Raw genomic sequence first — 22,588 nt, forward strand, 5'->3', positions numbered from 1 at the left:
AGTGGAACTCTCTTGTCCATATCTTTGGGTAACTCCTTCCTTGAGCATCTGCCCCATATACTGGAGGCCTGTCTCTAAGGTTTTTTTTTTTTTAATTTTCAGTGCTACTCTAGCCTTCAAGTCATTTATCCATCATCTCTTGCCCTCACTACATAGGTGGGAAGGTATGGTGGTTAGATCAGACCCTTTCAGCAAGAAGTAAAGCAGGAACATTCAGGTGAACTAGCCTGGAGGCTAGCCTAACTGGAGTATTGTCAAGTTCTATTCTATGAGTGTTGTCCCAAAGCTAAAGTAATTCTCTTATAGGCTTATATGACTAGTTTTTAGAAGTGCCTGTAGATCAGCACTTCTGATTCCTAAAGTTCTACCTCCATATAAAAGTACAGATCCCCTGTCATATGTGGGATATTGATGTTTGGTTCTATCATTTAAGTAGATCTGATGTCTAGGAGCTGTCCAATGTGTTGCTTTATTTCCCTGAATAAGAAAGGGATAAAAGCCCAGAAAGAGGCAGAGAGAAGTGAATACACATGTTATCTTATGGTCTTCTTTAATAAGAGAATAATATACCATGTCATTTGATAAATTTAGTCCAAGACTGTCTCTCTGGTGAAATTCCTAATCCGATCAACACAACCAGATAATCATTCAAGTTAATGATTTTTTAAAACTTGTGATAGGGATTGTAGACCTGTGATTTCAATAATATAAAGAGTTCCCAGTGAGAAACTCTGCCCATCAATGTGGCTAGTGTCTACCAGGTCACTGCTTTGGGATTTATATCTTGAAGATTAAGGGATTAATTGACTTATCCAAGGATATATAGCCATTATGTCTCAGATATGAGATTTAAACTCAGGAGTTCCTGACTCTAAAGCTATTACATTATCACGCCTCTGAAAACACTGATAACACATTTTAAATGTTTGCTTACCTTTCTATTTCTTGTCTATTAGCTAAATGTACTTAAGAAAGCCATAACTATTAGATGAATGTATTAATTTTGTTCTGGGAATCATTAAAATAGACCAACTACTGGGCATTTTAAATCTACATGTTATTCAAATCCTTAGCGAATATATTTTTAACTATCCTAATTACTTTCTGTATCTGACCTTAAATAGTTATAATTAAAGCTCAGATGAAATATATTTTTTTTTATTTTGCAATGATGTTCCTATGTAAGTAGGAAATAAAATGATTCCATATCATCACAAGATCTGGATTCAAATTCTAAGTGACATTAACTAGCCATGTGATCCTGGGCAAACAGTTCTCCTTCTATGGGCCTTTGTTTCCTCCTCTGGAAAGTAAGGTGATCAAATGAGATGACTCCTAAGTTTCCTCTCACCTTTAACAACCTGTCACATTTATTAAACTTTTCTGTGAAATATTAAACGACTATTTTAGAGAGATGTTCTATCTCTTAATTCCTTTAAAATAATAGATACACTCTTTCTCTTAATTCCTTCACTGAACAAATTGTTTTTCATTTTAAATCACTGAATGCCAGAGCCTAGCTGAATGCTAAACTTATAGTAAGTGATTAATACATGCCTGCTGATTGAATTATTGATTATTAATTCTATAATAAGAATAGAACATAATATAATAGTAATATTTCTCTAGAACAATGAATTTATTTTTTTCTTTTTATAATTAATAGTATTTTGTTTTTTTCCAAATACTTGCAAAGATAGTTTTTAACTTTAACCTTTGCAAAACCTTCTGTTCCAATTTTTCCCCTTTTCTCCCCCACCTCTTCTCCAAGACAATAAGCAATCTGACATAGATTAAGCATGTGCAAGTCTTCTAAACATGTTTCCATATCCATCATGCTGCACAAAAATCAGATCAAAAGGGGAAAAAACATGAGAAAGGAAAAAAAAAACACAACCAAAAAGAACCAAAAACAAAGATGAAAATACTAAGCTTTGATCCATATTCAGTCTCCATAGTTCTGTCTCTGGATGTGGATGGGACTTTCCATCACTAGTCTGTAGAATTGGTCTGAATCACCTCATTGTAGAAAAGAGCCATGTCCATCATAGTTGATCATCACATAATCTTGTTGTTATTGTGTACAATGATCTCCTGGTTCTGCTCATTTCTCTTAGCATCAGTTCCCATAAGTCTTTCCAGACCTTTTTGAATTCATCCCATTGACCATTTCTTATAGAACAATAATATCCCATAACATGCATATACCATAACTTATTCAGCCATTCTCCAATTGATGGGCATACACTCATTTTCTAATTTCTTGCCATTAAAAAAAAGCTAGCTACAGATGTTTTTTTTACATGTGTGTCCTTTTCCTTCTTTTATGATCTCTTTGGGGTACAGAACCAATAGAAACATTGCTGGATCAAAGAGCATGCAGAGTTTTGTAGCCTTTTGGGTATAGAACTATGAACCATGCCATCTCATTTCATAAGATCAAAGGTTTGAGCAGGTAGCAATATCTTATTTTACAGAGAATGAGACTGATGTCTAGAAAATGGAAATGACTTGCCCAAGGTCACACAGGGAATAGGTATCAAAATTAGATTTAAACTCTGCTCTTCTGTTTCTAACTCCAGTAGAGTTCTTGCCATACCAAGGCATTTTAGAAAACAAAGAAAAAGAAAAAAAGAAAAAAAAAATTAGCATCTCTTATTGTGTGTTTATCTGGGCCTTTGTCCAAATAGTTATCCAGCAGCTATGAAATCCCTAAACCCAATCCCTTCTCTGTACAGAGAGATGATGATATAGGGCTTTCTGAGCAAATTGTACTGGCTTTGTGAAACTGGAACACCCAGGGAATTTTTAGGCATTACAAATGAAAATTCATTCTTCCTCCTTTGGTCTTTGGTGACTGTCCCAATTTGGCCCCAGGCTCAGCAGGTACTTGGCTAGGGATTGAGCAAAGGCATATGGTAATGTAGACCATTGATTAGGAAAATCAGCCTGAGGGCCAGGGGTTTTTCAGACTGAAATTAGGAATGGAGGATCCTGCTTCTCCTGTTTCTATACTAGAGGAATAGTCACAGTTTGGGGTTCTTGGCTATATTCAGGAGCAATATTTTAATACCTATTTAAAGGAAGAAAGTAGAAAATCTGAAGACAAATGATATACCCTGCTTCTCTCCTTCCTTCCAATGCCAATTAAAACATTTAAACTTCTAATCCTGAAAAGTCATAGTGTATTAATTTGATTTAGTTTAGTTTTGTAATAATAATGATGATGATATTGAATTTTAATTTATTAAGAAAAAGAAATACAGTAATAAAAGAGAATCATATAAACAAAAAAAGCCAACTCTTTAAAATTTTATTATATTTTATTTAACTTTTTTATTTTATTTTATTTTATTTTATTTTATTTTTTTTGCTGAGGCAATAGGGGTTAAGTGACTTGCCCAGGGTCACACAGCCAGGAAGTGTTAAGTGTTTGAAGCCACATTTGAACTCAGGTCCTCCTGACTTCAGGGCATCACCTAGCTTTAAACATTTTTAAAGTAGCTTTCTTACTCTGAGAGTACACCGCACATATTCAATTCCATATATGACAAGCTTTGCCAGGAAGTCATTGAATTTTCTAAACTTCAGTTTTCTCATCTACAAAACAGGATGCTAATGCTTGTGATAGCTTCCTTCCAGGAGTTGTTTCCAGAAGGGTCTGTAAACCCTATGGGATTAAAGAAATAGATGTTATTTTAATTGCTTGGTCCATTTTAAAAATTTTTTAATGAACTTGATTCTGTGATGGATTTTACAATAGGAAGAGAAGGTAGACAAAAGCAAAGGATGACAGGTGGACATCCAGAGAAAGCAAGGGAGGCCTTCAGCAGATTGGGGTGGACTCTTTGGGATGAATGCTGGAGAGGATAAGGACAAGAATGACATCAGATGATAGGCAGAAGACCTGCATCATTGCAGAGAACTCTTGTGATGAGACCATGGGTGCAGTAGAATATTGTAACAATAGTTGAAAAAAATATATTTGCTTAGAGTTTTGCATTTTTAGGGTAAAATACAAATGCCTCTTTGGGGGGAACGGAGGGAGGATGAATCACAGATCACTTTTCAAGACTTACCACATTTGAATCCATTTCATGAACTCTATGTCTCAGTTCAAATGAGGCTCATTGTTCTCCATGGACCTGTCATTTCCCATCATCATGTCTTGGTAAGGCTATCCCCCATTTTTGGAATGCTCTTCTTTTCCCTTTTCAAATTCCTAGCTTCTTTTATAATACAGCAAATCACGTGTCCTACTTGAAATAACCTAATACTCCTATCTATTGGGATGCCCCTTAATCCCCCAGAATTACTTTTTTTGGAGCATTGAGGTATTAAGTGACTTGCCCAGGGTCACTCAACTACAGTTGTGACATGAAAGGGTAAAAACCTGAACCTATGCTTTTATGAACCTTGGACTGGTTTCCTATCGACCACATAACACTGTCTTTCAATGGTAATAATTATATTTACATAACACTTTAAATGCTATACAAAATAAAATAAACATCCTGACAATAAGACCACAGAGAAGGGACCATCATTATACTAGCCAAATTTTACAGATGAAGAAACTTGGCTTAATTCTAAAGCCATATCTTATGTTCATCCTTCATTCTCAAAGAGGATCAATGACTTTAGGAGGTCTATGTCTTTACTTGCAAGTGAGCTAGATTTTAATGAGGCGGGGCTGAACAAAGTCACCAGGCTCTCTCTCTCCTCCAGAGCCATGGCAGTTTAGTGGTAAGACAAAGGTCTGGATGACAAGTGATAGACCTAGATTCTGTGGGAGAGCGGGGATCTTTTCCCTCTTTTGTAGCTAGTTAAAATTCACACCCAGGACTTGCCCTAGCACAATTAATCGAGGTTCTTTGATAATAGATTATGTATAGATTATGGCTTTTCCAACATATGTCATGATTCTGGAAGTATACCAATTCAATGAGGAGACTAAAAATAGCATATATGGAATGAATGGGGTCAGAGTAGACACTTGCTAATGTCCTTTCAAAATTCCAAAAAATCAAAACCAAAATCAGATGCCCATTCAATGGAGTTTTGTAATTCTTAAGACTGGCAATCATAGCAAAAATAGCTTCTACCTTTTAATTTTTTAAAAAATATAATTCATTAATTTTATAATTATAATTTTTTGACAGTACATATGCATGGGTAATTTTTTTTTTACAACATTATCCCTTGTATTCACTTCTCCAAATTTTCCCCTCCCTCTTTCTACTCTCTCCCCTAGATGACAGGCAATCCCATATATATATTACATGTGTTACAGTATATCCTAGATACAATATATGTGTGCAGAACAAAATTTCTTGTTGCACAAGAAGAATTGGATTCCGAAGGTATAAGTAACCTGGGTAGAAAGACAATAGTGCAAACATTTTACACTCCTTTCCCAGTGTTCCTTCTCTGGGTGTAGATGTTTCTGTCCCTTTGTAAATTTTAATGGCTACAAAACTCTACAAACAGCTTGTAGTTTGAACTATTAGCTGGAGAATGTTTTGGATGTGAAGTCAGAGGAGATGAAATAAAATCCAGATATGGTCCTTTTCTAGCAGTGTGCTGCTGGACAGTTCAGGTTCTCTCTCTGAAGTTAAATTTTGTTTTGTTTTTTGTTTATGGGGAAGCAATTTCCCCATAGTCATATGACTAGTACTTATGCTGGACTTGTTCAGTTCTTTTCCAATTCATCATGATCATATTTAGGTTTTTTTTTTTTTTTTTTTTGGAAAGACACTGAAGGGGCTTCCTGTTTCCTTCTCCTATTTATTTTGCAGATTAAGCAACTGAGGCAAACAGTATGAATACACTTGCTCAGGGTCTCACAGACAGTAAGTGTCTGATACTAGATTTGAACTCTTGACTCCAGGTCCAACATTCTATCTATTGCTCTACACAGCTACTGGAATTCAAATCCTAAGTTCACTGTTGCTTCTAATGGACTTTGATCCTTCTTGTCTCTACCCAACTAAGCATTAAGTTTCTTTCAAACCCACTCTGTGCAGTTTCCAGTTAGGAAATTGGAATCATGCAGTGTATCACCCCATGGAAGTAAATCAAGGTTTTTTGTTCCCTCTGATGCTATTCTTTGGATCAGCTTGAAGGGACTAGGGATGGTGAACTCCAGGTCTGAGCAAGATCTGTATTAAAGTATCTGAAGGGTTGCTGTGTGGAAGAGAGATTAAATTTTTTCTACTTGGCTCCTGAGGCAAAAATGAGGTACAGGTTGAAGGTACAGAGAGGCAAATTTAGAATTTGTCAAGAAAAACATCTGACTCTTGAGAATTCCCTGAAAGCAGAATGGGTTGCCTTGGGAGGTAGCAAATTCCCTGTCACTGGAAATCTTGGTTTTTTAATATGAGTAGGTGAGTTTATTGTTTTAAAATTTTGTTAAAGCTGTTATTTCTCATGTAGTCCAATGTGTCAGAATAGATAATCCAGCCATACCTCCATTTCTATCCACAGCTACTTTTTTATTTCCCTCTCCCTTAGACCACCATCACCGTACTCTAATTCTATAACCACTGGGAATTTGAGGTAGTCATTGGATAAGCACACATCAGGTATGCTGGAGAAAGATTTTATGTTTGGATGTGAGTTGAACTAAGTAATATTCTAAGAGTTAGGGGTAACTCAGATATTAGGCACCAGTAGCACAATGAATAGAATGTCGAACTTGGATCAGGAAGACTTGATATTTAATCTTAGTTCAAGTACTTTCTAGTTGTGTGACTCTGGGCAAATCTCTTATTCTATCTTGCCTCAGTTTCCTTCTCTGTAAATTGGACATAATCATAGTATCTATCCCCTCTGAGGTTGCTGTGAGGACAAAATGAGATAATGTATAAAACCCTGAAAATCTTAAAATGCTAACTAAATGCTAGCTATTATTATTCTGCAAGGGATGCATTTTTTGAATGATTTTATTTCTGGATTGGAGGCAAACACCATTCTAGAGGTTGTCAACATTCCAGCATCATGCATCTGTTGTATTTATGATAGAAAAAAGAGAAAAGAGTGTTTAGTCATCTGCAGCTTCCATTTGGTGTTAAACACATGCTGTTCTCTAGAGTGGGAGTGGGCCAATACTTTTTTTTATATTTTAGTGGAGAGAGCAGTCATTCCTAAAGACAGATTTTTAAAGGGGCAAGCTCCAAACAGCTAATTTTAAGGACACACAGAGAGAATGCTTTCTGTGTTCAGTCATCAAAGTATTGATTATGAGAAATCCTCATAACGGTGGAGATTTTCTTCTCATTGGGCATGCCATTTCTCATCTCTAAAACAGTAATTATAGCTTACTTTTCCTGTCAGCTCAGAAAGGACGAGTAAGTTTGGAAAAGTGGTAAATGTTTCTTCGAAAAAAAATACCATGCACTTTTTAGGACATGGAAGATTCTAGTGTATCCCAGACCAGGATTAGATGGGAGGCTGTTGGCTGAGCCGGCATCCAACCAATGTAATTCACCAGCCCGGAGGGTTGGAATCTTATTTAGGTATTGTAGAAATCACTGTGGACTTGGAGCCAGAGAGCTTCCATCCAAATGCAGCTCTGCTTCTAGTTGTTTGTCCTTTGCTCTCTAAGAGGACCTTGACTTCAGGGAGGTGATTCCATATCATGCAAGTGTATTGGATTGAAGTGAGGGAGGGCTGGTCAAGGTCACCTGCCCCACTTTTCCCTCCAGAGCCATCTAGGTCCAGTGGCCAGATGGAGGTCAGGAGGACTGGAGATGGCCCTGGATGTAATAGGAGACCTCGGCCTTTTTAAGCTAAGGTCTTCCACAGGTCTCAGTCTGACTGAACAACATCCATTCAGTGATTGAGGCTGGGTAACCACTGAGGCAAAGAATCTCCTCTTTCACCTAGCCTGAAGAAATCTAAATATATAAACAACAAACAAACAAGTATGGGAGAGTATTTCTGGCCAAAGAAACATTTATTTAATATTATTTACATTCAATCTCAATCAATATGGACACAAACAATGACTAAATAAAGCTTAGCCTAGGACCTCTCTGTGGCCAATGAGAATCAGATTGACTTTGATTTAAGGTTTGGTACTAAAGAAAGAAATCTAGCCAGTAAACTCCAAGATATCTTGAGAAAGCTCAGAAGGGCAAAAGAGAAAAACAGGCTTTGAAGAACATTTGTAGATAAGGATATAATACATTATGTGGACAGGAGGAGGAATGGAGAGAGACAGGGAGGGAGGGAGGAAGGAAGGAAGGAAGGAAGGAAGGAAGGAAGGAAGGAAGGAAGGAAGGAAGGAAGGAAGGAAGGAAGGAAGGAAGGAAGGAAGGAAGGAAGGAAGGAAGGAAGGAAGGAAGGAAGGAAGGAAGGAAGGAAGGAAGGAAGGAAGGAAGGAAAGGCAGAGACAGACAGAAAGGAAGGGAAGAAAAGAGAAAGGAAAGAAAAAAATGAAAGGAAGGAAGGAAGAAAGGGAGGGAGGGAGAAGGGGGGAAGGAAAGAAAAAAAAAGAAAGGAAGGAAGGAAAAAAGGAAGGAAAAGGACAGTGGGAGGCAGAGGAAAGCAAGAAAGGAGAAAGGAAGGAAGGGAGGAAAGGATGGAGAGAGAAAAGAAGGGAAATAGGGAGGGAGAGAAGAAGGAAGGGAGAGAGAGGGAGGAAGGGAGAGAGGGAGGACAGAAAAAAGGAAGGGAGGAAGGAAGGGAAAAAGGGATAGAGAGAGGGAGGGGAGGAGGGAGTCTTCTAACTCAGCAATTACAGTTTGTGGACCTGCTTTACTCACAGAAGTTGTTGCTTCTGCTAATTACTTTCGGTGTGACTTTGGGTAAGGTGCTTTTCTTTGAAACTCCTTTTCTTCATTAGTAAAACGAAATGGGGAGGAAGCCAGATTTAGGATAAAGCTCATGACTTTGGAGTCAGAGGTTGTGGGTTCAAATCCCACTTCTGAGTTTATTATCTCTGGCAGTGTGGTACAGTGAAAAGGATTTTTTACTTTTCTAGGATGGTAAGGTCCAGGTTCAAATCTTGGATCTAATGCTTCTTACTTATGTGGTAAGGTATAAGGCTATTTTTACACTTAAGCAGTCAAAAGGTGTGGTAGATGGATTTTAGACCTGGATCCAAGACTTCTTGTTCCTGAGTTCAAATTTGGTTTCAAACATTTACTAGCTTTGGGACCCTGGACAAGTCATTTAACCCCATTTATCTCAGTTTCCTCTGTAAAATAAGTTGGAGAAGGGAATGGCAAATTACTTCAGTATCTCTTCCAACAAAACAACAAATGAGGTCATGAAGAACTGTATACAGCTAGAAAACAACAATAACAACAACAAAACAAGGCCCCAGTTTCCTTATTCATAAAGTCATAAATAAGAGGATTTTACTAGCTGTATTCTATGGTTCCCTCTAACTCTCCACCTTTGCTTTGATGACCTCTAAGATTCCTCTCTGTCCTGATCTATATTCTTCCTCCCTATTATTCACAAGTAAGTCGGGGAAACTTACATAGGAAGAAATTGCAAGAAGTGAGCGATTTATTGATCTCTGGCTCAGCATTCAAAGCTATGCTGGCTCTGTAGATGATAATTAAGCCTCATTTCAGTGTCTTTCTACATTATGGATATTTAGAGCCTCTTGTCAGAATCCATGGCTGGGGTGTATAAAGCAGCAGCACATAAATGCAATGGAAGGATAAAGTGTCAGCAAAGGAACCCTGTTGAACTCATCCAGTCTTTTCATGTTCAAAGCAATTCTGCTTAGCTTATTGAGGAATCAAGACTTGGATTCAAATCCACCTTTAGACACTTAACAGCTGTTGGCCCCAGTACAGAGCACTTATCCTCTCTGAATCATACTTTCCCATCTGTAAAATGGGGATAATCCTAGTAGTTATCTTACAGAGTATTGAGAATTTTAGACAGAATGATATAAGCAGAGGGAGAGACCATTACTTCCTACAAGTTCTTTGCAAGCCTTAAAACTTTATAGAAATGTCAACTATCATCATCTTTGCCATCATCCTAATTCTCATCTTCATCTCATTCTTTTCTTATAGCAATGGTCCTACGACAACTTCTAGATGGTATTCTTTTGTAAGAAATGTTGTCTAGACTTGCCCAAGGGAGATTTGATATCTGCTTTTTCTGGTTGAACAAAGAATTTAAGGTATAAACTAATCTTCTGGAGGCTCTCTAAAAGTATTCTCCAGACTTGATTAATCACCAGTGACACAGGAAGTTTATCCTGTTTCTACATGACTTTGAACTCCTATATTTCAAAAGCTTTTGTTTTTCTGGAGCTCAGAGTTTGTATGTATTTGATATGACAGTGTCTATTGGAAAGCATTGTTTTGAATTTATTATGAATCGTATTCTATCAGAATGATTTGAGGCAGCAGTTTGGTCTATGATGATGATTAATTAGCACTGTTTATTAGTTGACCTCTCTAGGGTATTTTGAGATCTCTCTGTTGTTATAGCAGTTTGTTGTTTGTTATTCCATGAAGGGAGTGAGCTTCTGATTTATTAATTTTATTTTTAATTTATGAAATAAGAGCATTTCTATAATGTAATAGAATAAAAATATGATTGTATATGAAAGGTTAAATCTATTATGTACTATATGATATTCCTTTTAAAAACATAACAAAATTATTACATAACTTTCTTTCCCCTCCATTTTTTCTTCTTTTCCCTCCCCATCCTAGTGAAGGCAACCATTACACACACACACACACACACACACACACACACACACACACACACACACACACGTAAAGCCTTTCCATACATACTTCTATTCGTCAGTTCTTTCTCTGAATCTAGATAGAACCTTCCTTCATATAGCCTTTGTAGTTAATTTGTGTATTTATAATAATGAAAATGGCAATCACTCAAAATTGTTCTTAAAACAATATTGCTATTACTGTGTACGACAATCTCTTGGTTCTGTTCATTTTGTTCTTCATTATTTTGTGCAGGTTTATCAATATTTTTTGTAAAATTAATGAGCCCATCATTTCTTATGGCACATCACAATAATAAACCACAACTTGTTTAGTCATTTCCCCATTGATAAATATCCCTGCAATTTCCAGTTCTTTGCCGTCAGAAAGAGCTTTTATAAACAGTTTAGAACATACAAGTTCTTTTCCTTTTTGATCCTACTCATCTTTGGAAAAAGATATAGTAGTACTATTGCTGGATTAAAGGATCCAAGCAGTTTAATAATTCTTTGGGCATAATTCCAGATTGTTCTCCAAAAGAGTTGGATTAGTGAATTTACTGTTCCAATTTTCCCACATACCTTCTAGCATTTGTTGTTTTCCTCTTCAATCATTTAGTCAATCTCACAGGTGTAAAATAATATCTCAAGGTTGTTTTAATTTGCATTTCTTTAATCAATAATGATTCAGAACATTTTTTCATATGAGTACAAATTGTTTTGATTTATTCATCAGAAAACTACATGTTTATGTCCTTTGACCATTTATCCTTTGGGGAATGACTCATATCCTTAAAGCCTTGACAGACTTCTGATTTATTATTTTAAACAATAATAAAATTAATAACTTTAACACTAGTTATATGGTAGATACTTGAAAGTAGAATCTTTTTTAGGTATAAACTCTTAATGAACTCTAAGGGAACAGAAGATATATTTCCTTTAAATGGATAAGAAAAGAACTTATAGCCTTTAAAAAAGGTTTTTAGGTGTTTTTTTTTCCATCTATCTTCTGTCTGGAACACTAGTCTGCATTAGAATTTAGTCATACTCTTCTCCTTGGTGGTTTCTTTTGGTATTTGACCTCTATACATTCCAACTACCTAATATATAATGATGGCCCAGAAAATACCTCAGGATCTCTTCATGCTATTATTATATTTCAGTTTTTCATTTGGATTTAAAGAAATCTTTTTTTTTTCTTTTATTGAATTGATCCCACTACTATACAGAGGGAATATAGGATATTGGGGTACTTTCAAAGCTATGTTCAAGTCATTTTTCTATAAGAAGTTTTTCATACCTAAATATATCTGTGCTTAAGTAGCCATTTTGGGGTGAGGGATGGATAGGAAGAGGGAAAATAAAGTAAAAAATGCATAGCAGAGAAAAGAAAATCTACAAGAAAGCAAAGAAAAGATGGACAGCTCTGAACATACTATGCAGTATTTATTGCATGGGCTTTCTGGAAATGGAAATTTATTGCTTTATATTTTGAATCTTCTGCTATGTTCGGTTATGCACATGGCAATTTCTTTTTCTTTTTCTATGTTGTATTTAGGTTTAAAATAAATAAATAAAAATTTAAAGTCCCATTTATTTAGATTAGGAATCTTCTTTCTATGTTTCTCTCTATCTCTTTCTTCCCCCCTTTCTTTCTCTCCCTCTTCTCCTCCCTTCCTCTCTTCTCTCCTTATACCGAGGCCCTGGGCCATTGAGAGATGTGCCCAACATCACAAAATTCAATATATTTCAGAGGCAAAGGTTGGACCCCTGTCTCCCGGGCTGAAGTTGCCTCTAGTCACTCCACCATGCCGCCTCTCTCCTGGCATAAGTAAGCAAGCTCTGAATAACTGCTTGGGAACTTGGCTGCAGTGGAGGGAGCTCTGGCCCTGGAGTCAGATATCTGTTCTCAAATCCTCTCTTTGTCCTTAAGACCTGGGTAACTTTGGGCAAGTTATTTTGAGTTTTCAGATTTGTTTCCTCATATGTAAAAATGTCGGGGTTAAGATGGGTTGTCTCCAAGGTCCCTTCCATTTCTCCATCTCCAATCCTCTGTAATAACATTAAAATTGCTGTTGTCATCTCCTGACCTAGTGGTTGTAAAAATCATATATTTTCTGAAGACTTTCCTTCTTCTTCCATCTTGCGTGTTACTGCTCAGTTAGGGCCAAACACTCCACCTTCTAATTTTTGCTTGGGGAAAAACAGTCAAATTAGCAGGTGTTTGTTTGCTGATGGGATGGGAAGCTGCCCAGTGGCCACTGAGCCAGCTAACAGGCATATCTTGGCCAAGAGAAGAGTGGGGAAGGCAGCCAAGGAAGCAAGGATTCCAAATAACAAAGAACCATGGGATTTGGGGCTGAATAGCTTAGTCTTGAGAAAACAAAATAACAGCCTGCAGGATGCTTCTCATTCTACATATCCTCCTCCCTCTCCTTCCCTGGGTTCCCTTCCCCTTTGGTTACATTACAAATGTAATGAATCACAGTTGCCAAAACCCACAATTAGATACCTGGAAGAATCCAGAAAACAATTTGCATATGGTTTTGGTTTGTTGATAGAATATTTGTTGAGTTATTTCACTTGATTAGAAATGTAGTTTCCATGCACCATTGCATTATGGGAGGACATAAACAAATGTTTCAATGACAGAGGCATTAATAATTCATGATTGGGAACTGTACTTTTAGAGAGCAGTGCACATACCTATGAAGTAAGGATCCATTGACTTATTGAAGTCCTAGCATGTGGTAGATGTAGATCATTCCCAGGTCTATGTGTTCAGAGATTCTTGATTTCTTGTTAATAGCAATACTTTTTATTTTTGTAAATATTCATCCATTTCATGTAAGATACCACTTTTATTGTCGTATGGTTGGACAAAATATATTCTAATAATTCCCCTTTTTTCTTCATTTAAATAACTTAATCTTACAGAACCAGTGAATCAAAGAACAAATCATAGGAACAATAGATAAATTCATTAAAGCAAATGATATCCAGGAGAGAACATGCCAAAATTTGTGTATGTAGCCAAAACATATACTCATATATCTGTCACTAAAGTGTTTCATAAACAAAAGAGTTGAAGAACTGATCAACATATTGGCAATCAGCTAAAGTAAATAATGCCTAAAATTTAAGATAGAAAAAAATTAAAATTCAATTAAATGTCAAAATAGAAATTCTGAAAATCAAAAAAGATATTAATAAAATTGAAAGCAAAAAAATGAATGAATAAATAAAATTGAACTTTTTTTTTGAACAGAGCAATAAAAGAATTAATCCCAGACTTTCTTGTAAGCCCATTTTTTATCTAAGAGAAAAGCAGTATATTCTCTTCTTCCAAACTTCAGTTATATATTCAGCAGTATGTGTTTTTGATATAGAAGGTCACCAATAACTTTCCCAAAAGTTCAAAATTGATTGAATATTATCATCTGGTTTTCCTCTATCTATAATTTACTTTCTTAAAGAATTCTTATATATTTCTCCTGAGGCAACTAGGTAACAAGTTAGTGTTAGACTTGGAGTTGGAAAGAAAGGTCTAAATCTTGCTTCAGGCACTATGTAACTGGGGAGATCACCTAAAATCTCTTAGTGTCAGTTTTCTTATGTGAAATGTGAAATATGAAATATGAAAATAATGATAGTACCTTCCTAAAAGGGTTGTTTTGGGTATCAAGTAAGATATCATATCTCAAGTGCTTTGCTGACTTTATGATGCTTTATAAATGCTAGCAGTGGTGTTGATTATGACAGTGATGATGGTGATTATGTTGACCCTGTCATCTTGCATCCAATTGGCTATTTCCTTTGAAGAGTATTTGATAATGTAGACCAGGGGTCCTCAAACTACGCCTCGCGGGCCAGATGCGGCCAGCTGAGGATGTTTATGCAGCCCGCTGAGTTATGGCAAATAGGTTGAGGGGTGGAGACAGAATGTGAGCTTTTGTTTTTACTATAGGCCAGCCCTCCAACAGTGGACTGGCCCCCTATTTAAAAAAAATTGAGGATCACTAATCTAGACCTTTGTGGGGATGTTATCAGTTTCTCCTGGATGGGCAGGAGATTTGGATATCTTTTAGGGTATTTCATATTTCCCATAATTCTTTTCAGTAGAGATAGCCAAGAAGAGATTGGGCAGAACAAATTTACTCAGAAATAATTTTTTTTTCATATCCCATCTTGGTCTTTGGCTTTAAATCTACTGTCATCTCAGCATTGAAGTGATTCCAATTTGTAACCAGATACATAGATGCTTTCCCTGGAAGAGTAATGATACTTTAAATTTTGACTCCTTTGTGGTGATTTACATTAACTTTATGGTTCACCTGCCAGAGCCCAGCTAAGCATGGATGCCGCTATCCTAAATAGTTAAAGAAATGCCATATTTGTATCTCACTTTGGATGAGATTGTGTGTGAAGTTTCGATTAGGCCCTAATATACAGTGAATTTTCTACAGCTGTTTCTTGATATTTATGCTTCCATATCTTCCTTCCTCTGAGGAGCTGTGCATGCTTTCTAAACATTAAATTATTTATCTACAAGCAGCCCTCTGAAGTAGATAGCCTGTGCCATAAAATGATATGGAATTTGTTAAAAGCAAAAAAATAAAAAATAAAAAAATAAAAGTAAAAAAAAAATCGCCAAGAACATCTAAGAACATAAAACACTAAAGGTATAAGGGGATAATGAAAGAAATAATAATTGACATATTTGTTTCATTCATTATATTTTTCAAGTACAAGTTAATTCATTAGATCAGAGGATAAGATTGTAGATTTGGAGGGGGAAGGGCATCAGAGTCCCTCTAGTCCCAGTTATATTCAATATTCATAGCTCTCGATTTGGAAGATAACTCAGGGGCCTCCTTGTCTAAATTGCTCATTTTATAGATGATAGAATCAAGATCACAATAGCAAAGAACATTTATTAAGTGACTTCTGAGTTCTAAGGATCCAAAACTTGGGGGTATCTAGATGGCACAATGGATAGAGCACCTGTCCTGGAGTCAGGAGAACCTGAGTTCAAATGTAGCATCAGACACTTAATAATTACTAGCCCTGTGACTCTGGACAAGTCAATTAACTCCAATTGCCTCACCAAAGATATCTTTATTTGAAAATGGATACAAAAATAAAAATGAAATCAATCCCTTCCCACAGGAAACATACATATACTCTACTGGGAGGAAGCAGCTTATATACAATAATTAAATCTGAAATGTATACAAAGTACATGTAAAGTTTTTTAGGGGAAAGAGGGATAACAACTTGATAAGAGTTGAGGAAATATCTAATAAATGGGGGAGCACTTGGAACAAACCTTTGATAAAGCACTTGTGCAACTATTTTCTTTTTTAATCCTTTTGTGGGAAGCAATAGATATTTTTATTCCTATTTTGCAGTTGAAGAAACTGAGGAAAACATAGCCAGATTAAAGCTATTAAAATAATTCTGATCAAATTTGTTCTGCTCACTCTGTTCTTTCTCATCCCTATCTGTAGCTAGTTAGGATCACTAAATTGTGGTTATGGAGCTGTGTGGGGGTCTGTGGAGATCATCTTCACACTAGTTTCCAGATGAAGAAAATGAACTATTGATAAGGAAAATGATTTGTTCAAGATCATGAAGGTTTTAAGTGATAGAACTGGAGAGTCATTGTATCAGTCATGATCTCTTATAAAGACAAAATCAGGTCCAGAAACTAGGTCTCCTGACTCCTCATCCAGGGATTTTTGGAGAAGATTAGTGAAATGGGGGCGGGTGAAGTCATGGTAAAACAAGAGCACAAAAGATTAGGATTCTCTCCTTTGGGAATTGTTGAGTAAGCAGGCAAGTTGACAGCTCCTTCTAAATGTCTTCTGCCCCCTTCAGAGGAGCTAATTTTCTCCCTAATCCCTACTTGAACTGAAGAGAAGAGATTTATTTTCAGTGTGGAGAGGGGAGGGAAGAGGGACACTAAAAATATAGTACTGTATAACATGTGTTAGCCCCAAATTACTGGGCCATTTCTGTATTAGAAGAGATAACTAGAATCCGGCTCTCACTGGAGTCCACCATGCTGGGTAGTTTAAATGCCTCTGGACCATTCCACAGTGTCGGTCTCCCTTCATCATCAGTCATTCAAAGATTAAAGATCAGGATTTCTGGAAGTAACACAAAAGGGGGAATGGAATACCTTTCCATTGTCTTTATAGCTCAATTTTCTAAAGTTAAAAGGGATAGTGGGTAAATGGAATTTGATAATCATTCTTCTATAGCACACCTATAGAAGAAATATTGACCTAATAGATAGAGAGCACAAACTTTGAGCTGAAAGCAACATTAGGTTTAATCCCTCTCATTTTTCAAATGGGGAAACTGAGTCCCAGAGAGGTGGAAGGTCACATGGCTAGGTAGGAGGTGTCTGAGGTAGGATTCTAATCTAGATTTTTCAGAATCTGAAATCAATGCTGTATCTATGATATACCAAAGCTGACCTTAGAGTTAGGGAGCACTAGGACCACGTTTGACTTGTGACACATTCTAGCTGTTGGATTGAATAGATCTTTCCACCTCTGAGGGTTCGAGACACTCTTAAGTTTCAGAATGAGTGGTAATGTGTTTCAGCAGAAGAAGGGCCTTTGCCAGTAAGTCACAGGTCTTATCATACCCTACCCCCCTTTTCTCTGGCATCTAATAAAGACACTTACACAACATCCAGGCTATTTACAAGGAAGAGTAAAAATGAACTGACATAGGCTGGACCAGCTCATTTTTGAACACTATCCCACAAATCTTGACTCTCACAGACCCTTTTGCTATATCAGGAGATATAAGGGAAGCAGGCACAGGTCTATATCATTCTCATCACTAAAATTTAATTGGTCACTGCCTTTAATGGAGATGAGTCCATTCTGAAAGAAAAGCATCATTTGTCTTTTTCTGCAAATGTGGTCAATCATGTTCCTGCTGAGAAAATGTGCTTTTTCCTCCCATCTCATAGGACTTAAAATCTCCAGCCCAGCGAGATGAGATTGCAGGGGCCCGGGCTTCTCTCAAGGAAAACTCTCCTCTTCTGCATTCAATTTGTTCTGCGTGCCTGGAGCATGATGATGTGGCCTCTCTCCAAGCCAGCAAGGACACGGTCTGTGATGAGATCCAGAATGCCCTCGATGTGATTTCTAATGCATCACAAGGGATCCAGAGCCCAAAGGCTGAGCTTGAGCCTCAGTCGGCCACACTGGGAAGTGCCTTGGATGAACTTGAGGTAAGATAGTAAGGAAACTGCCTGAAAAGATTTACCTGAAAAGATCCTGAGATGTATTTGAAAATGAACATACTTTTAAAGTCTTTCCCAATCTTGCATCTTTTTTGCTTTCTAGTTTCTTTTCCTCACTCTGTGGCCCAGCCAAAGTGATGTCCTTGCTGTACCTCTCACTTGACATTCTATGTCTAGTTTTGATGAATTTGCATAAGCTGAATCCCATGTCTCCTCACCTCCTCCTCTTAGAATCTGTAATTTAAAAAAAAAAAAAAAAAAACTAAATGTCGTCTCCTATATGAGGTCTTTTCTGATTTTATCACTACCAAGTCCCATTTCTATCTGAAGTTATCTTTTCATATATTTATATTTACATTTATTTTATATCCATTTACATATGTACATGTTATTTTACCTGGTAAAGGAGCAAAAGTATTTTTGTTTGTTTGTTAAATTTGTAGTCAGTACATTTTTAGGCACATCAGACCCAAATAATCACTTGCTGATCATCAATAGGAAAAGTCCTTTATCCCCAAGGATCCTGATTTCTTGGCCTTCCCTCTGAAGATACTGATAAATGTTGACTAGGTAAGATGATTCAATAGAGAAAATCAATTGACCTCTCAAAGGTCCACAACCAAAGTGAATGGCCAAATAACAATGTGAATACTGGCAACAAAACTAGGGACAAATGAGGTAAAATGAAAATGATTGGTGCCAGTTTCTCATTTGAAAAGACTTTTATTAAAAAATACTTAACATTGGTAACATGAAAAGAAATAAATTCACAGTTGATTATGAATGCATGATGTTTACATAGATTCTCTATGAAAGGTTTATGGGAGGACCTGGACAAGAAATCCAAGAAATGAGAAGGCATAGATGGGTGGTAATCCATAGCCTTGGAGGGTGTACCTATGTCAATGATACAATGGATCCATTTGGAGTATCAAACAAGTGTTTGTGTAGACACTGCAATTAACAAACGGTTTGTTCCAAACCCTACTGTTCTAATTATATATTTAGTAGATGCTCGATGGAATTAGAAACCAATGTAGGAATAACCTTGAAATATTCCATTCCTTGACTCACTGAAAGTGAAGTGGGTGATTTGGTTTCTAATCCAACACTCTTATTATTTGTTTCTTAATTATTCATTTCTTTATGAAATTTTGGAAGACTCTTAATGAAAATGTAAATTTTTATGCCAGAGGCAATTCCCTAGGTCTTGTCTTATTTTAGATTATTTTCCTTGCTTACTTTCAGATTTAGTCATTCAGTAGTCTAATCGTTACCTGCCTTGATCTAGCCACATTTTGTGTAGTATGTTCAGTCATGGGTGCCATATTTTAGGAAGGGCATTCATAAACTTGGGACAGCCAAGCTTTTATGGAACCATAAAAGACTAGATTTAGAACTTAAAGAGTATTTAGAGATCATGTAGCCCAATTCCCTTATCTTCTAAAGTCTAGAAAGGTCAATGATTTGCCCAAAGTTACATATGTCGAAAAAAGGGAAATCAGGATCCCAAATCAGGTCCTCTGATTCCAAGTCCTCTACTCCCTCCGTTGTACTCTAGTGCCTAGAGATCATCCTCAATAAGGATATGTTGAAAGAACTGTGACTGATTAACTTCAGAGACTTGGAAGTTGGGACATTTTAAGCTTTTAAATTTATCATTTTACTTCTTTTTCTTTTGGTTCAATTCTTTGTGTTATTTCATATTCCAATTTGTTTTAAAGAAAAACAAGAAAGCAGAATTATTCACTTTTTCAAGATATTAAACAAAAGAGAAGAAATTGGACTAGTGGAACTCAGCAATCCTGACCACCTTTTGGGGAGGGATAAGATAATGGTCTTTAAATAGCAAAAACGTTGTTATGGTGACAGAGGTTAGTTTTGTTGTTCTTACCTCCAGGGAATAGAACCAGGAATTGTGAAGAGACATATTTTCCTATGTAATTTTTGTAATTCTTGTTTCTATCTCTCAATAAATACTCAATTTTAATGTTTTGCTCAATAAATACGTGTGGGGCACATTATATAGCTTCAATAAATGTTTGGTGATTGGTTCAAAGGATCGTAGGATTTAACACTGGACAGGATCTTAAAGAGCATTTAGTCTAATATTCTAATTTTATAGATGACTTAAGTATCATCTTCAAATATTTGCCTAAAGTGACTTGTCCAAGGTCACAATAGATAGTAAGTGGCAAAGACAGGATTTGAAGGCCACTTTCAAAAAACACAGAATTCATTGCTTTCTTCTTACCATTTCATCTCTTCAGTCCACTTATTTATTGAAGATTTTTTTTCCTTTGAGACACCTAGTCTGTACAAATCAGCTGGGGATCACTAAATTTAAAAATAGATGAATTTCCCATGAGAAGAATTATTGAATATTCTCATGCTTAAAAGAAATCAGGGAAAAAGAGTAGTTTCTAGAAAAAAAGAGCTGTACTGAGGAAAGATGAAGAGCAGGATGAAATATCATCTGCTATAGTGAAAATGAGTGAGATATTTGAGCAAAGAAGTCCTTAAGAAGAGCCACCTATTTTTTAGACCTTTATCACCACAGATTTGGCACTAGCTACTCTTGGTGGGTAGAAGAAAGATCCCAGCAAGTCAATTTATTTGCATGTGTGATTATTCAGTTCTCCTCTCTTTCTGACCCTGGTCTTCTCCCTTTGGTCATATGTCATTACAGGCTAAGCAGTAGTTATGTCAGAAGAGAGAGTCATTAAATCATCACTTTAGATCTGAAAGGGACATTTAAGATCATCTAGTCAAATTCTTTTCTTTTCCAATGTCTTGAAAAAAGTTCATACTTTTTTCTTACTTTTTTCTTTTAAACATATAAAAATTTTGACATAACACAAAACACTCACCCCAAAGGGAAATAAACAAAAATAATAGATTTAAGAGTTTAAAATGTATTCCAAACTGCAGATACATGTTTTCCAATATGATTTTGATATTGTGGTGCTGATGGGATGGGGATAGAACTATTTATTCTGCGTGGAATAATTACTAATTTTAAGAAGATCTTGATGGTGATTTGCCTGGAAGAGGGCATGCTGCTCCATACATATGTGCACATTCATATCTGGGAGGAATTTTAGAACATGCAATATTAGATCTGGAAGCTTAAAACAAAAAAAGGGAATTAGTAGGGACTTTAGAACACAAAATACAAAACTTTGGAGCTCTAGAAATCTTAGAATATGGAATTTTACATATTAGAACATGATTTTAGAACAAAGAACAAAGGACCTAGAATGTCAGATTTAGAGGTGGAAGGGACCTTTAAACATGATAGCAACTATTTGTCAGTGAGGATAGAGCTCCAGATTTGGAGTCAAAAAGTTGTTGTTCTGTCATTTTTTCAATCATGAGATTTTCTTGGCAAAGATACTTGAGTTAGTTAGCCAATTCCTTTTCCAATTCATTTTACAGACAAGGAAACTGAGGCAAATGAGGTTAAGTAGCCTGCCTGAAGTCACATAGCTGGTGTATGTCTTTATGTGTAAGTCATATACTCATTTTGACATTATCTTAACATGTGGTGTGAGAATTTCATCTATACCTAATTTCTGTCATACTGTTTTCCAGTTTTCCCAGCAGTTTTTTTTATCAGTTTTTTTCTCTAAAAGTTTGAATCTTTGGGTTTATAATAGATTAAGTTACAATAATCACTTACTATAATATAATTTGTACCTAATCTTTTCCACTGATCTACTACTCTATTTCTTAGCCATTATCAGATTATTTTGATTATTACAATTTGAGATTTTGTATGGCTAGATCATCTTTTTAGCATTCTCCCCATTGAATCCCTTCATACTTTTGAACTTTTGTCCTTTTATTATTTTTTAGCTTCATAAAATATTTTTAATTGTTTGATTGGTATGACATTGAATAAATCAATTAATTAATAATTTTTATTATATTGGCCTGGCCTACCCATGAGCAATTAACATTTTAACAATTTTCCGATTATTTACATCTGACTTAGTGTGAAAAGTGTTTTATGGTTATTTTTATATAGTTGCTAGGGAGAATTGTAAAACAGATGTCCAAACCAGAAAGGATTTTTATATTAATGAACAAAAGACCTTGAACATAAGAATGTCACAGCTGGCAAAATCCTTAAAATAAATAATACAGTTGGAAGTGGCTGTGAGATACATGTGTTTGTTGGTACTTCTCACAGTTAAATCCCACAAAATATCAAGTGAGCACTAAAGATATTATCGTAGGAATCAAGTTTAGTGAAGAGGTTGAAGAATACCAGGGAAATAGAGGAAAGCTGCTGTCTTTGATGGCCAGGTCTGATTTAATAGATGCTTTCAATGGTTGCCCCAGTCACAGAGGCCAAGTTGGTAGTCATCATATTGTTTGTTATGCACTTATGGGCATATCGTGTTTAGGATATCCATAAGATTTTCAAGCACAGTTTTGAATTTTGCTCATGATGTCCTTGCAGCAGGTGCTGTGAAAGTTTCTCCCCACTCTGGTGATTCTGAGACTCTGCTTATAAGATTTGAGCTCAGCAGAAACTCTGAATATTGATACAAAAAATCTCTCAGATTACAACTGAGATGTGGATGTCAAGGTTCTCATTAAAA

The 22,588-nt window shown here is 36.1% G+C and overlaps 1 protein-coding gene across 2 annotated transcripts in view; it reads left to right on the plus strand.

The window, feature by feature from the left end:
• Positions 1 to 22,588, plus strand: part of CTNNA3 (catenin alpha 3) — a 2,038,107-nt gene that overhangs the window by 412,811 nt on the left and 1,602,708 nt on the right. For both annotated transcript variants that reach the window (XM_074296610.1, XM_074296611.1), the window contains exon 6: positions 17,703 to 17,966. In XM_074296610.1, the coding sequence (XP_074152711.1) occupies positions 17,703 to 17,966 (264 nt within the window). The remainder of the gene's footprint in view (positions 1 to 17,702; positions 17,967 to 22,588) is intronic.

This window comes from Sminthopsis crassicaudata, chromosome 2, assembly GCF_048593235.1.
Source record: "Sminthopsis crassicaudata isolate SCR6 chromosome 2, ASM4859323v1, whole genome shotgun sequence".
Classification (NCBI taxonomy): Eukaryota; Metazoa; Chordata; class Mammalia; order Dasyuromorphia; family Dasyuridae; genus Sminthopsis; species Sminthopsis crassicaudata.